General features: G+C 45.0%; 1 protein-coding gene across 7 annotated transcripts in view; it reads left to right on the top strand.

The window, feature by feature from the left end:
* Nucleotides 1-17750, top strand: part of arhgap36 (Rho GTPase activating protein 36) — a 32172-nt gene that overhangs the window by 7188 nt on the left and 7234 nt on the right. For 4 of the 7 annotated variants that reach the window (XM_027008719.2, XM_027008720.2, XM_027008718.2 and 1 more), the window contains exons 2-10: nucleotides 7921-8077; nucleotides 10224-10292; nucleotides 12620-12885; nucleotides 14752-14956; nucleotides 15493-15548; nucleotides 16338-16488; nucleotides 16626-16774; nucleotides 16994-17170; nucleotides 17474-17562. In XM_027008719.2, coding sequence (XP_026864520.2) covers nucleotides 7921-8077; nucleotides 10224-10292; nucleotides 12620-12885; nucleotides 14752-14956; nucleotides 15493-15548; nucleotides 16338-16488; nucleotides 16626-16774; nucleotides 16994-17170; nucleotides 17474-17562 — 1319 coding nt within the window. Of the gene's footprint in view, nucleotides 1-1834; nucleotides 1954-2911; nucleotides 3140-7920; nucleotides 8078-10223; nucleotides 10293-12619; nucleotides 12886-14751; nucleotides 14957-15492; nucleotides 15549-16337; nucleotides 16489-16625; nucleotides 16775-16993; nucleotides 17171-17473; nucleotides 17563-17750 lie in introns of those variants that run through there. The other 3 variants (XM_027008721.2, XM_027008722.2, XM_027008724.2) reach the window with 3 other exon arrangements.

Here is a 17750-nt window from a genome sequence, read left to right as displayed (position 1 = left end):
TCTTGGTACTAGTAAAGAGCCTGCACCTTTTGATCTAGGAAGACGTGGTGGGTTGTAATGCACTAGGAAGTTCGCTAAGCTACTGTGGGGCAAGACCGTTCTGTGGTTTGTAGGTCATTAGAGGTATTTTATAATCAATACGAAATTTTACTGGGAGCTAATGTAACATAGCTAAGACAGGAGTAATGAGATCAAATTTTATATTTCTAGGTAGAACTCTGGCTGCTGCCTTTTGAACAAGCTGGAGTTTATTTAAGCACCAGATAGTAAGGCATTACAGTAGTCCAATCTTGATGCGATAAATGCATGGACTAGCTTTTAAACATCATGTGAAGAGTGTATATTCCTAATCTTAGCCATGTTCCTTAGTTGGAGAAAGGCGGTCCTAGATATATTATTTACATGAGCATCGAATGAGCGACTAAGATCCATAATATGCCAAGATCTTTAACTAATAAAGAGGATGTGATTGGGAGAACATTGAGGCTCATTAAGTAATTAGAGAGCAGGGTCCTAGCCGTCTGTGGACCTAATAGTAGCACCTCTGTTTTGTCAAGATTAAGTGAGCGAAAGTTCACATCCAGTGTCTGATGTCCTTTATGCATTTGTCAATAATACTATGATGATATATGTCCTCTGGTTTGGCTGAGACATATAGCTGAGTATCATCAGAGTAGCAGTGGAAACTAGCAGTGTTTACGTATAATATCACCTATAGGTAGCATATATAAAGAAAATAGCAGAGGCCGTAGAAAAGATCCTCGTTGGACACCATAGCTAACCTTGCATTCTGGAAAGTCTCCATTTATGTTAACAAACTGGTAGCAATTGGCTAAATAAGATTTAAACCAGGAAAGGGTTCCCCTAATTCAAACAACATTTTGAAGTCTATGTAGTAAAATTTTGTTATCTATGGTGTCAAATGCTACACTCAGACCAAGTAATATAAGCAAAGAAACTTAACACCTGTCAGAAGCCAACAACAGGTCATAAATTACTTTAATCAGTGCTGTGTCTGTACTATGATGAGGCCTAAACCCTGACTGAAAGACGTCATGTATCTGGTTCTGATTCAGGTATGAGCTTAGCTGCTGAGCTACAGCTTTTTCAGTATGCAATTTATCATTCCTTTTTTAAAGTGTTCTTTCCACATGGATGTTTAACATAGTTTACACTATGAGCTTGAACATAGAATCGTACTGATGAACTGGGTCCCCAAAATGTTATAAGATTTAGCACTGCACTGACTGATGTATTCAACACAACATGCAATACTGCATGTCTGATCCAAATAGTCCATGCTAGGCACTCTATGATGGGTTGTCTACTAGTAGTATTTTATCTTGTTTCTGTGTAATAAACAAGGACGATTTTAATGCTATCCAAACATTTGTGTCTTTGGACTCTGTTTCACAAGGATCGTCTATCCATATTTAAGTATGTTGAAGGATTAGAGTTACACACTCACCAGATACTACTCCCTTATGGCCACAACAGGATATGGGGAACCTGGATGTGGGGTCAAAGGCCAAACACATGAAGCTGAGTAGTACGTCTTCCTTTTTATAGTCAGATATAAACACTCAGCCGTTCATGGAAAAGTCACCTTTTCTGTTTTGTGTTATGGTTGATCCTGTGATGTAATAGGCTGACATGGTGCTTTCATTAAAACCTTTAATATAATGAATGACAAAGACTTCAAAGGGTTTAACTGCTAAAATAGGTTTGGCTTGACTGTGAATAAATGAGCCCACTGTGAGTAAAGCAGTACACTAAAAGCAAGGTGGTGCATGGACAACAATCATCATAATAATAATAAGTTTCATTTATATAGCGCCTTTCACAGGCTCAGGGTCCCCATCCCAGCTCCGTGGGCAGTCCTGTAGATGTCAGCATTTCCTCCCCGTGATGAGGCTGTCCTTGCAGGCGGGATGCTTTCAATACACCCTCTCTGTGAGTAGGTCTCAGCTTTGCCTGAAAACCCGCCTCTCTGACACAGATAAACGAGCCTGTGGGCATCTCAGGCCTGCAGGTGCTCCACACACAGCGCATATCTGCCTCACCACACCCCCTCCTGGCAGCTTCTTGCTTCCTGGGCATTATTAGTACGTTAGTGCTAAAGACTGGAACTATTTCAACATATATCCAGCTCCTTCAAAGTACCACCAATGTTTGTTAAGTCACACACACACATAGCAGTAAGAATCCTGTTACTTGCTCCATGACCAAGTACACTTCATGGTGCATGTGATGGAAACAGTGCTGACTGTCAGTGGAAAAGTCAGAAATGGAAGGCCCTTTTAATTCTTGCGTCCAGAGTGTGTGCGCGTGTTGACAGCATATTTCCACCCATATCTTTACAGGAAGCCTGCTCTGAAACTTTCTAGCAGTGGTTCTCTCTCACTCTTGCAGTGCCGCTTGTCATTTAGTTTAGCTTACTGCTCTTTCTCCCCCATATAAAATGTGGCTTTGCTTTAAACCAGCACTGACGTGTTACTGTAAACAGAGTCAGTTATGCGAGACTGGCAAGAGACTGCAGTCTGCAGCGGTGGCCTCAGCACTAGCGATCACCGTGTTGGGAGATGGCGTGTGCAGAGAGCAGAGATGGGAAGAGCTGAGTGAAGGAGCCTTGCGAGGTTGTCATCACCAGGCATCCTGTCACGTAGTGCACAAACAAACCAGGCTTCCTAAAAAGTTCTCCTCGAGGCTGCACTAACCCTCTCTCCTCCACCCCTCCCCTTCTATCACCTCCTCCCCTGCGCTCCTAGCCTCGTCTCCTCCCCCTCTGCTCCAGCATGCTCTGATTGTTTACTTAGAATTTGCTCTTGGCTGCCCTGTGGCCCCACGCTGATTTACTTGAAGAGGCAGCAGATGAAGAGAGCAGACCTCCCCCCCCCCACTCTCCCTCTCTCTCTCTCTCTCTCTCTCTCTCTCTCTCTCTCACTCTTTTTCTTGCTCTCTCTTCCCACCTCTTCCTCACTGCCTCTGTGGATTGTCATCCCTCAGTACCCCATTTCTGCTGGTTCTACCTGGCTGGGACGTGAGCACTGGCTGAAGAACTTTCTGGATTGTTCTCCCCCTGTGTTTCTGCCTCACTTTGAGGGTTTATCAAACACATCACCTGGCTCTTAACCCGCAGGTACTGTGAACCATAACATGCATGTGCGTTTGTGAGTGTGAGAGAATTTGGGTCATAAGTGGACACATGGTAGTGTCTGAGTAATGTGAGCACATGAGCACCTGTGTGTGTCCATGTACTGTGCAATGTGTATGTAATGTGAATGTGTATGTGTGCACATATGTGTACTGAGTTTAAGTGTGTTTGTGTTTTGTTGCTGTTTATTGTGGTTTATGTATGTAGACCTTCCTCTACACTACTGTTCCTCTACATTTGTTTGCTGGGATTTCCTGTTGCTGCGACACTTTTAATGTGTGATGTCCCGCTACATATGACATGTTTCTATTCGTGCATGTGACTGAGAGAAAGACGTAAAAAGAAAGGAAAACATTTATAAGTTCACATTTGCGAAGTTATGATTCATTTATTAAACTCCCATCCATTTGTTTGGTTTATCAAATTAAAATGGCTTATTTAACAGGTGCAAGAGCGTAACATCCTTCACAATTCAACAAGTGACTTCACTGTATCAGTGGCCCTTTAGTTGCCAGTCCTGTCCTCCACCAAGCGCCCAATGCCTCTTCATGAAAGAATCCATTGTGCTTCTGCTACACCCAAATATCCTTAAATTCCGACTGCATCCCTCGCCTCTCTATCCATCAGATGCCTGTACGCCTTCACTTACTGTGTATCTAAACTATATTACTTTCAAAATTGTGATGAGTGTCTCACTCCTTAAAGTTTTTGGACTTGCTCTGGTGGTGTATTTATCGTAATGAATACCAACCAGTGGATAAGGATGATACTGTCAGAGGAATTCAGCAAGTGGCCTGAGTAGATCCCTTGTCCCAGCCTGAAAGCTTCTTCTAATGCTGAGTTCATCCAGGGATTGTATTCACCACTGCCCCCCTCCAGGCTGCTGATCCACAGCCATGTGTCGAACCTGAATCAGTAAGACCTCTAATCTGAGATCCGTCAATTATGCATTGATAAATAGGATCATACAGGCACAGTCGGTTCATCGGTACAGGGACTGTGAGAAACCTTATATGTGCTTAGCGTCTTCCTTCACTATTTCAGCATTTGCTGCATTTAAGATGTGCTCAGAGCAAGTGTGAACAATATCTGTTCCTCTGTGGTCAGCACAGAGGAACCAGTGCTTGTGCATGAGTTTGTGTCCACAGTGGAACCATTCCTCTGTGGACACAAACTCATGCACAAGCACTGGTTGCAATCGCAAAGAATTGGTTGTTAACATTTATTTTTAAATCTGCATATGTTTTTTTTAATCTATGCGCTTTAGCATTCGTTAGGTCCCTCATTTCCCAGACTGGTCTGAATGGTTTAGCTGCCAGTTTAATCCTGGTGATTTTACTGTACACCTGCTAATCAAGTCCTAGTCCTGCTGACCTGATAAGAGGGAATTTCTGAAGAACAGAGGCTGTAAAATCTGTGTGCCGGCTTAGCTCAGCTCGGCTGGGCTCAGCTCAACTGGGTTCAGCTCGGCTCACCTGGCTCCGTGGTAGTGACAGCACCACAGAGCTTAAGTCATTTAACCACCATAAGGTTATGACCCCAGGGCTGAAAAATGTGTACCATGCTCGTTGATCTCGAAGTCCACCAGAGACAAACAGGATCTCGTGAACAATGCGATATCTTAAAGAGCTTTAGCATATGTTGATATGAGCGATTAGTTTTTTGGCCGTGTGTGGGGTGTGCTTGTGGTGGAAACACACGGCTGGAGTGAACACTATGTCCCATGGCAGTTTCCAGTATCCTCTTCCCCTCAAAGTGCCCTGCTGGGCGTCAGTGTGCGGAAGGCGCTTGAGAACAGTGGGAGGCTGAGATGCGCTCAGCTAGTCTGACATCCAAAACCTTAAGCAGAACTTTCACAGTCTTGTACATACACACCAGATATGTGCTGGTGGAGTAGTTTTTAATAGTATTTTAAGTACATCATTATATTGTTTTTTTTTTCCCTCTTTCCTGACTTTCTGGGGCAAAGTTAGAGAGAGAGAGAGAGAGAGAGAAAGAGAGAGTAAGACCTCTATAGAAACAGCCTGGATGGAAACTACTTCACTACTATAACAAGGGCCAATTTGGCTAATTGCTGCTTTGATTACTAAGCCAAGACACACAACATTACTCAGTGTGGATGACATACAATTATCAAATAGATTGCAGCTAATACTGAAAGGCTACTGAGGGCCTAAAACATATGCTTCTATATAACCTTAAGTACCCTGATTCTATAATCGTGATTAATGGTTCATATTGATGGAGCCTTTTGATAATTTTAATAGACCTTCTGTTGTGTGTGTAATCTGTTTGAGTAGAACAAGAGTTTATGAATAATGTGGATTTGTGTTGTTATAGTGAGATCCATCTCAACTGAACTTAATCATTATCATTCTCACAGATTGCAGAATGCTGCAGAGAGAAAAAAATGTTGAACTTTAAAGTGTACCCTAAGCTGCTCAGCAGGTGGTGTATGACAATGACCGTAACGGAAGCGACCCCAGAGTCGAGAGCGGGAAACGGACGTGCCGTGCTCCAAATTTAGTGGACCAAACTCAGCAGTTTCGGCCTCGGGGCACATCCTATTTGTCATAGTCAAACTGACGCCAGTGACAGAAAGGAAACCTACTGTGAATAGAGTAGTGGTTTGTGCATTTATGGTAGTGACTGCTGGGTGGCTCTCTGATGGCACCTATCTAACCACAGCTATTGCAACAGAACCTGTTAAAGGGTTTTGCCAAACATTATCAATTCAGCCTTTGTTAAAGAGAAGATGAGGATATGTGAGTCATCCTTGCCATTTCATTATCATTTCAATCTCCATCCGAGTTACAGCAGTATGCTCTGTAGGGCTGGGGTAATACTGCAGACAGTGATCCTGTTGGATTGTTTCCCATTTTCCAAAATTCCTTTATGGGAAGCCTGGATTTTATGAATCACCAGTTAAAACCAAACCTAAGCTGTCTCTTAGTCAACCTCAAAAAACAAAACAAAAGGAGAGAGATAATAGCAAACATTCAGGAGATAAAACAATACCAAAGACATGGTCAAATAAGGATATAGCAATTTAAGTTTATCATTAAAATAAATGTCCCAGCAGATAAGGGCCTTTTTCCAAAACCTTTTCGTCCAAGCTCATACAACATGACTAATGTACGGGATGCTTACCTCTGGGTCGCCCACTCAGGGTCACAGCCTCTGCGTCACCCCCATGTTAATGATTCTTTGCACTTCTGTCTGCCAAGTGTTAGCCCCTGACCTCCCCTCCACCCTCTGGAGAGCATCAAAGTGGACCACAGGAGAAGGAGCATGAAGCCAAGGGCTAGGGGCCAGGGGCCAGGGGCTAGGGGCCAGTGGCTAGGGACCAGGGGCTAGGGACCAGGGGCTAGGGACCAGTGGCTAGGGACCAGGGGCTAGGGACCAGTGGCTAGGGACCAGGGGCTAGGGACCAGGGGCTAGGGACCAGTGGCTAGGGACCAGGGGCTAGGGACCAGTGGCTAGGGACCAGTGGCTAGGGACCAGTGGCTAGGGACCAGGGGCTAGGGACCAGTGGCTAGGGACCAGGGGCTAGGGACCAGTGGCTAGGGACCAGTGGCTAGGGGCCAGGGGCCTCCGATCTGAGCTACTAGCAAGCTGCCACCCCTTTCCTTCATCTTTCTCCGTTTCTCAACAGAAATAAAAATCAGAGCAGGTTTACAGCCAGTAATGGTGCCTGACACGCGGTGTAATTCCTTAAAGAGTCTATTTTAATTTGCAACATGTGGTTTGAGTAATGAACTGCACTCTGCCCTGCATGGAGCACTTCAGTTCCTGAGTAGCGATGGCATCGCTCTGCAGTTTTTATACTCCCATCACCCAGTGTAACTTCTAGGTTTCCTTCCCTTCCTACATAAAAGGTATACAAAAGCTAAGACTCATGGGAACCTTAATGAACAGCTGGTGGTGACGGGAAGCAGATGACAGTACTCCTTTGTTTGGGTAAGCATGCCACCTACTCAGAGCTATAGAAAAGCCTTCGTTGTAGACGTCACATGACTGCACACAGGATGCCCACTGCCAGAAGGGATTGTGTGTGGCTTCTGCATGTCCACTTGACTTATGTTTATCTAAGACTGTCCTGAAGGCACTAAAAGCAGCTGCGTGGTGACTGAATGAAATTGTGAATGTGGGAGGATTAACGTTTTCCTAACATTTTAGCATTCTTTTTTTTTTCGCTCGATGATCTGCGTCCTCAAAATGGACTGTGGAACTCAAACAAAGCCCAGTTTGGGTTGTGCAGACATTCCATTCTCTTCTATGGAAAAGAACATGTGGGACTGTCTAGACTGGACATTTTAGGTGCAGCTTTTCATCACTCCTGGACATGGGATTTCACCAGGATTTAAAGTTGGCTGGTCTGAAATGAAGCCTTCTTCTTTGCTCATTTGTACATTTGATGGTTGGGTTTAGAGTGAGAGCCATTATGGCAAATATCACACAACAGCATACAGTAATAATACCTTTGTGCAACTACTGCATAACTTCACATAATAATTCATGATACCATGGCCCATGGCTCTAATTAATGAAAGAAAATGAAGTGTGTGTGCATGTGAAGATTTTGTGCCTGTCTTCAGTATCTTTCAACTTCCTGATTTTACCAACACTCTCTCTCTCTCTCTCTCTCTCTCTCTCTCTCTCTCTCTCTCTCTCTCTCTCTCTCTCTCTCTCTCTCTCTCTCTCTCTCTCTCTCTCTCTCTCTCTCTCTCTCTCTCTCTCTCTCTCTCTCTCTCTCTCTCTCTCAGGGTGAGCACACTTGGACCACCATGTTTGGGCAGAATGTGAAGCTCCAGCCAGTGCCCATCCAAAGCCTGTCGGAGCTGGAGCGAGCGCGTCTGCAGGAAGTGGTCCTCTATCACCTGGGGACGAGAGACCTGGACTTCAAGATCAGCATTCCGAGGGGTATGCCAACGACAAGCCTCTGACGTCTCCTACTTCACCACACCACAGAAGGGGCCTCTTTAAGAGAGATTTAGGCTTCCATTTTAAGGGCAATTAACTTCCAACCTCTCCTTAAATGCACTCCAGTCTTAATAAACTACGGTACAGTCATATTGTGTCGTAATTACTGGAGGTTCACCAAGATGATAACTAACTGGAACTTGTTGAAAGCACAGTAAACTCACATAAACAGTAACAGTAAACAGATCACAGTAGTTCCTGTGTGTGTGTGTGTGTGTGTGTGTGTGTGTGTGTGTGTGTGTGTGTGTGTGTGTGTGTGTGTGTGTGTGTGTGTGTGTGTTTGTGTGTGAGTGAGAAAGCGAGAGAGTGAATATGAGAAAGATGCAGAGAAAAGGGATTTGACTATATAGGAGGAGCCATACATGGTTATGTAAATGTGGAGCAAGGCACCTCCCAGGCTGTGCCATCAAAGCAGACATTCTAGGCTCATGCTCGTATCGGAACTGAACATGTTGGGAAGTGCCAAGCTGAGCTCCACAATACAAGGAGCATTTAATTCTGTGGCGTTTTAGCCCATCGTCAGGGAGCAGGTTTAACCCTGCACTCCTGCTGACCCATAAGGAAAAGCCAGTGAGCTTTGTGGGAATATTTACGCTTTTATGCTTTCTTCCCCAAAGAGGAATTGCTCAGAATCTCCGCCGTGGCTCCAACAGCCACCTCTGAGGAAACTGACATGAGCCATAGATATTTTGAGTTGAGAGTTACCCCATGTCCTTATCCAACCTAAACTAAACTTACTGGAGTGTTCACAAGGGATCTCATTTGAAAGCCTGTCATAACTGTTGTATTTGTCTTTGTTTCTTTTGATCGGTTCCCTGGCAGTGTTGCCTAGGACATTTTGAAAAGTGTTTATTGTAGTTTTATTTGCTTTCCTTGTCTATAGCTGTGTGATTGGTCTGCATGCTGGTTCTCTCTTTTCCATGCATTGGCTTGGCTGGGAGTGGAGGTTTTCTAAACCACCCCCCCATTCCCAAGCGCTGATGGGAGATTAGCTCATGATGCCTTGGAGTGTGGGGAGGGGGAAGGGCCATTCGCTGTGGAAATAAATTCTCATTTCCTGTAGTCATGAGAATATGACCCCACCTAAATCTTCTTCACATGATGCCTAATGCCCCACTGTGGTGTCATAGCCTCTCTCTCTCCCTCTTTCTCACTCTCTCTCTCTCTCTAGCTTTCTCTCTCTCCCTTTCAGATAGACACATCCCTCCAGTAGCCCTCTGGCATCTGGATATTGCCTAAACCCCACTCTCGGGAACAAATCTCTCATCCCGCATTTGAACTTATTTCAAAAACCAACACAGTTATTTTGGCCAGTCTGCAGGGACAGGAATGCCCTGAAAACAAATGAGGCAGCACATTCTCAGGACATATGTAAGATCACATACATATGACCAATACCGGCCAAAGGGGAAGCACATAGCCAGTGTGAACGTACACAGCCTACATGGCCACAGGCGCTGAGGAGTCTGGGACCAGAGCAAAACTGGAGAGAGAGTTTAATAAACAGAGACTTGCTCCCTTGCTGTTCTCCCTTGGGTTGTATAGACAATAAAAAGCAGCCTTGCAGCTGCCTCTGTGGAACCACGTTTGTGCTCAGTGGCTTATTTTTAGTGCTCTCCAGTTGAGGAACAAATGTTCTTTCTCAAGCAATATTTATGGCTAACGGAGACAATTACATTTAGCCAGGAAGTGGTTTTATTTAGTTAATTTTGCCCTAAACACAGTTTGGGGATTTTAGTCTTCTCACTAATGCTGAAATGTCCAGTTTTATAAATGTAATAAATGTGATAATAATACCTTAGACTGCCTTCTTTCTTTTACTAAGATTAAATAGTAGGTAAACAGAATATCTCTAGAGCTGTGTCTCCTAAACTTTTGATGTGTCACTGAAATTTCAGAAAGCTGGACAGGCTTTCCAGTAATGCCAGTGTGTTTTTGACTGAGTTTGTTTTTGACCATCATATTTAATGCTTTTTGAATCTCACATGAATCTCTTCAGTGACTACCCAAAATACAATTTTCTGATGGTGAAGTGTGTTACTGGGGATGGTTTCCACAACACATCTCTTCTCTCTTTCCTATCTAGAGACTCGCAAGATGAGGAAATCACTAAGAAGAAAGTTTGATTCCTTTTCCAAGGAAAAGAAGGAGAGAGGTAAGGGAGGATTCCCTTTTGCCTTTTCATGCTGGATCTTCTGATCTCTAATTCATATAGAAATTTTCTAAACCTTTTTGTGTGTGAGTAGGACTGAAGATAAAACATTTAATTCTGCTTTCATTTGACCTACTTCTGGTTTTGAAATGATTCTGACTCAGTCTGTTAGTTTCATACTCCCTAATGTAAGACTTTGACATGCATCTGAAACAGAGCTTTACCACAGGCCACCATGCATTGTTCAAAAGTGTGCCAGTGTACCAGGCATTCCATCTTTACCTTGCCACTTCTATAAAATCTCTACTGTGTTTTTAAAACTAGAAACAAATGGTACTTATATGGAGCTTTAAATCTAAACCAGATGCTAAGTAATCTTTCTTGAAAACAGGGACCGTCCTCTTTTCACTAAAGTCACTAGTCCTTTGCTCTGCCTCTCTTTCTCTACACCTCTGAATGGTGTGATTTAGAGGTTGTTAGAAGGCTGTTCCTGCCTGGGGTCCTCTGACCCTGGAGCTGTGGGTGTGGCCAGCTTCTAGCAAATCTCCTCTAGGCCTTTAAGATGCATTAGCGCCAAGCAGCACATGTCGAGTTGTGGCATTGTGTTCTGCACCACTGTGGGTTTTTACTGGCTGCAGCCGGTGATGCCTTGTGCTGTGGACATGGCCGTGCTGCACAGCCTATATACTGTAGTTTCCTGGTACAGAGATTTTGTCCATTTTACTGATGCAAATGGGATGCAAATTATGTTTATAGGTTAAGACAGAATACAGTTTAGTGGGGAGATGGGAGGAGCCTAATCGGACGGTTGGAAGGATGCATGGATGGAGGTGGTGTGACGGAATGAGTCTAAAAACAGGAGCTAATCCCACTATTCTTACAGATTATTGGCAGGCCAGTAGGGCAGACTAGCCTGAAGGGCCAAGTAAACACAACACAAGATTAGAAAGACAGGAAGGAAAAGAGATGGGGAGGGCGAGAAGGGGGGGGGGGGGTTAGCGGCGCAGGGGAGTAGAGAGAACAGGCGTGCTCCAGGGGGCATTCATGCTACAATAGACCTCACTTCCTACTCTGGTCAGGTCCTACTGATCTTTCAGGGGTGTGTCCTCAGAGCGGGTTTCAGTGAAGCCACATCCTGCCCATAAACAGTTTACTATACCTCATTAATTTGATGAAATTCTTTGACAGAATTTGTATACATATTTTTATATGATTTTATTTATTTCCTTACTGCTATACTACTTGGAGCATGCAGAAAGACCTGGATTAAAGCACTTAACTCTTAATTTTCCTTTAAGAGTCTTACCTACAGGTCCCTGTGAGGGACACACAGTTAAGTGCTGATGCAGGACTCCATCAGAATAATGGTTGTTTTCCTGACATAGGGCCAATGTAAAAGGTGACTCATGACATCATGATGACTGGGCTGCCAGATTTGGAAGCAGGGAATGGTCACCGGGGCGAAAGTTGGGCGTATGAAATGTGAATGTTTTGAACCTATTACCCTACCCTCTCCCTTTCTGAATCTCACCTGAATTCGTAAGAAGGTCACAGAAGTCAAATAGTAAAATCTTTATAGTAGAATTCTCAAATGGTCTCTCAAATATATTGTCTGCTTTTCACAAACTCTGCATATTCACTTGCGCTCCATGCAGTGCATTTCCCAAAGCAGTGCTTGGGTTTGAGTACTCTGTCGAAGGCAGACATGAGCATACCTTAAAAACACTGAGACAGGAGTTCAAAGGTCAATAAGGAACAAGGAGTAGAGACCAGCGTGGCTCGTGACTTCAGTAACAGTCTTTGTGGGCTGGGTGAGTGGACTGACATATGAACAAGTCATCTTTTACCTCACAGACTGATAAAGATGAAACACTTTCCTGTTTGTCTAGAAGAAAGAGCACAGAAACAATGGGCACTCCAAAGATGATGGAAAGGGAGAGCTCTGCATTCGGCTCGCCATGCCTGGCAACCTGCAGTAGATCTTCTTATGTAGTGCAACAACATGCAGGGTGTAAACAGTAGGAAATGTCTCATCTTACATGCGCACTGTGTGGATTTCAACAGGGACCTACAACCCACAGGCAAAACCTACTGGCTCTGTACCCAGTCTAAAGAGCTGGGAAACTTGGGGCCCTCTTGGGTTATTTTCTGATGTAAAAATCCACTACATTCATATGTTTATTCCAACTTTACATTTACTCTCGTCACCTTCAGCCTGGGCTCACACATCACCTGTCATCACAAAGCGAGCAGGTGGCAGGACAAAGTCTCTAACATAGTCATGCTGATATGGCATAGTGAAGCATAATGTCTACCTTTCCTACCCCCAGAAAGAGCCCCCAAGGCATTCGGGATCCCTCTGTCACAGGTGATCGCTAACGACCGGGCGCACAAGCAGCGGCAGGACGCTGTGAAAGAGAGCCGGAGGGACTGCCTGGAGCTGGAGGCAAGCGTGATGCGCTTCCGTGCAGAGAAGCGGCAGCAGACCAGCAGCGTGGCTGCCTCTCACAGAAGACCCTCCTCGCCACCACTGGAGAGCCACAGCAAGCCCATGTCTGCAGGCTTCATGGACAGAAGCTCCCGCAACCACAGACGGGTAAGAGGCTCGACGGGTGCTGCGCGGGCTTGTCAGCGGCTCGTTAAGGGCTTCTTAATCAGCTGACGGGTTTAATCGGGTGTATTGTAGTGGGGCAAATTGATTGATTCCCCGTTCTCCATCTTAGAGGACCACAGCAGCTGTGTGGATTAGGGAATTTGATGTTTGAACACTTCTGATTCTGATTGGTAATTCAGGATTCATTTAGTGGCTGTGTGGGGGAAGAGGCTCTGGAGGCCTGTGAGAGCAGAACACTGACCCACAACATGCAGCCTGCAACGTGCAATGCACGAGTCTGGTACAAAATAAGGGAGTAAAACGAGCACTTTCACACCAGCACAGATCATCTCACAATACTTTCATTCCCTGGGGAACTAATGACCTGAACATGACGCTTTCACAATATACAGGGGGTCATTAGGCCTCATACCATCTGGCAAGAGACTAAAAACAAAATACACAGTCTGCAAATTAAACTGCAAACGAGTGCAGGGTGGCCATGTTTGTATTTGTTTAGGACCAGATCTATGTGCCTGGGTGAAAGCGTGTGGTAATCTGTGTATGCGAGCAGTTATACATGTGTGATTGTATTTGCATTAGGTGTTATGGGTGGTAGTGTTGTTTATGGTATTGCTGTTGGTCCAAAATGGACTGGGCATAGGCTGCTAGGGGCTGGGGTTTTTCCCTTGGTTGGGTTTGCTTTATTAAGCCTGGACATGATTATTTCAAGCAGGAGTGAGCCACATTCTTCCCGTCCATTGCACTAGAAAGCTAACCTGAAATATAACTCAAACAGAAATTGAAAGATCTTTAGAAATATGCCTCTGGGGGCTGGTGAAGCTGGATTTTCTAATAAATCGAGTGTTTGAAGAGATAAAGTAAAGTCCAAGGAGATAATGTAGGATCCAGATAAGTGCAAGAAGATCATGTTCAACTAGACACTCTTAGGTTTATATTAATTATATAGCATATTTGCATTTGTAGTATAAGAGCAAAAACATGGTTAAAGATTCTTGCTCAAGAAGCTGACCTACGCAGAGCATCGTTCTTTAGTGAACAAATAATGTTATGATATGTTAGACAGATTCAATTAAACTGCGTTAACCAGCCTAATTGCCACAATGGAGTGTATAAATATTACATTAGTAGTGCTAAACGATTAAGCCTAGTTTTCTTGACAGAAATAACATTTGTCAGTGGACCACCCTCCATGAGAGTGTGATCTGGTCTGAAACTTGGTCTGATATCTCTCTGCGTGCTGCGTGTTTGTTATATTTATGGGCGATAGAATCATAAAACTTCACACTTGCCGAGTTGCAAAACGGTGCCATAATGGTAAGAGAAACAGCAGTTTGTCCCAGGTGGTGTTGTGTGGCTGTAACAGCTCAGGTTACAGTGCTCCACGCCCCGCTGGGTGGTAGTGGACATCGCCTCTCTCCAGGGGGCCGAATCACCCCGCCCGAACCTATCCTGTACACCAGCGCGGGGCAGACAAAGGAGCGTAGCTGTCATGAGGCACTGGAGGGCTTGCGGGCAGCTGAAGAGCGCTCCCAAAGATGTGTTTACATTCTGGCCTGTGAACTTTTGTGTCTACAGCCCTCATAGTAATTGCATGCTGATGTATTTTCCATTGCATTTTCACTCAGCTAGCCACTTATGTGGTGAGAGCGTTGTGTCCTAGTGGAAAACGAAGGGGGAACTCTGATGCGTGAACTCCCGAGGAAGCTCCCTCACAGGACTAAGCAGGAGTCTAACGAAACCTTTGTGATTTTGGCGATCTGTGTTTTTAGTTTATAATAATAATCAAGGAAGTGAAAAAATTAAGTTAGTGGTACTTTTCTATCTCACACATCTCTCTCTCTGTAGGGAGGGCTGTCGGTTGACTCCATCTCAGACCTGGTGGAGAGTCAGTCTCGGCTACTGGAGGCCCTGCAGCTCTCCCACCCAAACGAGCTGGACATGAAGAAGGCGTCAGCAGCTGGTCGCACGCAGGCCAAGCTGAGCCTGAACCCCATCTACTGCCAGGTGCCACGGGTTATGGAGCGCTGCTGTCAGCACATCCACACCTACGGTGAGCTGGCCGCCGCGCTCACGAGACGAGGAGACCGCTCACCGTCTGCTCACCTCGTTAACCCCTTACAGACTGTAGCGTTTCCATTCTCTCACCTATGCACTTTTACTTATTAGGTTCAGGTTTAGGTACTACAAGCTAAAGGCATACTTTATGTGAACACAAGTTCTATATTGCATTGTCATGTACGTTATAATTGTTGCATGTTAATGGTCATCATGTCTGCCAAAACACCAGCTATTAGTTTACGTGCTGTTGTAGAGAAGATGCACAGGTCCACACATTAAGACATACTGGGTTAGGTGAAATGTGATGGACTTATATTTGTTCACATCATTCCATATATGATGAAAACACACATGTGATGTGCCAAACACACCTACTTTTTACCAACTAAGGATCACATCCAGCTGGCTCAGTGCTAATCCACCTGAACGTAGGCAGAATGGAGCAATAGCTGAACATTAGATGAACATTGAGTGGGGCTCTTCTCATCAGCAGACTGAGTGGGGCTCATATCTGCCTTTCATCTACAGGGCTGCAGACAGTGGGCATTTTCCGTGTAGGCAGCTCCAAGAAGCGAGTTCGCCAGGTAAGCGTGCGCTCACACTGCACTCTAGTGTTAGTTAGTGTTAGTGCGACAAAACGCTTCCTCTTCCTTGTTCGACCCAGTGGTCCACCCTACAGCCTCTCCACAGACTTCTTGGCAGACTTGTACATTAGCATATACAGTATTTGGCTGATTCTCTTGTCCAGAGTGACTAGCAGACGTGTTTTTGTAGCCTCTGTAGTCAAATCCATATCCTCGTGTGACAACAGACAGGTTAGTGTTAAGAACAGTCAGGCTAAAGCCTGGCTAGAGTGGTAAAGAAGACAGGAAAAGTTTTTAATTGCATATTTAAGTGTTTAGTGACTCAGTGAAGATGTGACTTAATTCTTCAGCCTTCAGTGTTCATTTGAAGACAGCTAATATCTCACCTGTGCCAACAGCCATTGTTAGTTCATTCCACCACCTGGGTGCCAGGACTAAGAAGTGTCTTAATGTGTATTGTATAAATGATTTTGATTTGTATTACAGTTTGCATTTGGCTGACCAGAGCTCGTCTGTGTGTTTGTGTGTCCAGCTTTCTGCTGTTACTGAACAGCTTTGATGTGCATGGGGGAAAACATTACTGCCTTTGATGATATTTGCTTTTAAGATCCTTTGTGAACATGTGAGAGAATAGTGCATGAAAGGCATTGCATGTATATATGTCTATGTCTGCCTCAACCTGAGGAAAGCGTGGTTGAGCCTGGATTGGATATGTGTGTGTGTGTGTGTGTGTGTGTGTGTGTGTGTGTGTGTGTGTGTGTGTGTGTGTGTGTGTGTGTGTGTTCACAGATGCGAGACGACTTTGACAGTGGGACAGACGTTATACTAGATGAAGAGCACAGTGTCCATGATGTGGCAGCCCTGCTGAAGGAGTTCCTGAGAGACATGCCTGACCCTCTACTGCCCAGAGAACTCTACCGTGCCTTTCTGCACGGCACCAGTACGAACACACATAAACACGGCCCTACTCACATACACGCACGCACACATATCCCCACTCGAGCACCTACACTCAGAGCAGTGAGCTTGTATATAACCATGGCATGGTGTGTATGTGTTCGTGGACATGTGTTGCAGATTTGCAGGGGGACGATCAGTTTTCATACATGCAGCAGCTGTTGTACCTGCTACCTCCGTGTAACTGTGACTCCCTGTGGAGGCTTCTCAGCTTACTGCACACAGTCCAGGAGCACGCGCAGGACTCCTCGGGACCTGACCAGCAGGAGGTAGCTCCCCAGTGCCTGCCTCCGAGCTCCTCCCAGCCTGGGCCACCCTGCCCTCTGTCTGCTCTGGGAAGCACGGCCACAGACACATTATTCACCTCTGTCCAAACATCTCCACAGCAGTCGCCACAAACACAGTCTGGTTTTGTTTTTATTCTTTGCTTGTTGTGAATGTAAGGGAGCTCTTTTCGCTGTGTACCTCACAGTCTGCTCCCTGTCCAGGTCCAAGGCAATAAAATGACAGCGGCGAACCTGGCGGTGATCTTCGGTCCCAACCTGCTCCAGAAGGAGCGAGGAACAGATAAGGAGTCAAACCCCCAGGCTATGGGCATAGAGGACAGTGCTGCCATCATCTCAGTCATTCTGCTCCTCATCCAGCACTATAAACGCCTCTTCACGGTACGGGGGTGGGGGGAGGGGTACACTCTACTCACTATTATATACATAGAAAAACTGTTTGTTTAGTTACAATAAACAGGTTTGTTTAGGTACAATACACTGTGTGTGTGAAAGGGTACTATGTATGATTCACATTCTTTTCTTAAAACTACTTTCAATTAAACTGGATTGATAGAGAGCAACTGAATGGTGTAAGATGTGCAACTGGCCTGTAGACAGGATCATCTTCCTCTTGCTTACATGAGAAACATACGTCCTGCATCAGCTTCCTTCCTCTTGCATGGCTTCATGTGCTGACTGCAGGTGTCCGCAGAGCTCCAGCAGGAGGTGCTCATGAGTCTCATCCAGACAGACCCAGATGTCATAGATTACCTGCTACGCAGGAAACTAAGGTGAGTCTGACGAGCCCAGCAGAAGGAGCCCTCTCATGGCTCCTTCGTTCAGAGGTTTTCACTGGACAGTGACAATAATTGTTGAAGCTTGATAGAGGAACTTGTGGCAGGACTCATAGTGACATATTTAACGTAAGGTGAATGTTATGAATTAGTATTCCATAATCTTGATCTGTGCTTTTCTGGCC

The sequence above is a fragment of the Electrophorus electricus genome, chromosome 19, assembly GCF_013358815.1.
Source record: "Electrophorus electricus isolate fEleEle1 chromosome 19, fEleEle1.pri, whole genome shotgun sequence".
Lineage (NCBI taxonomy): Eukaryota > Metazoa > Chordata > Actinopteri > Gymnotiformes > Gymnotidae > Electrophorus > Electrophorus electricus.
The sequence above is the reverse complement of the archived record's forward strand: the minus strand, read 5'-3'. Positions and strand labels throughout refer to the sequence as shown.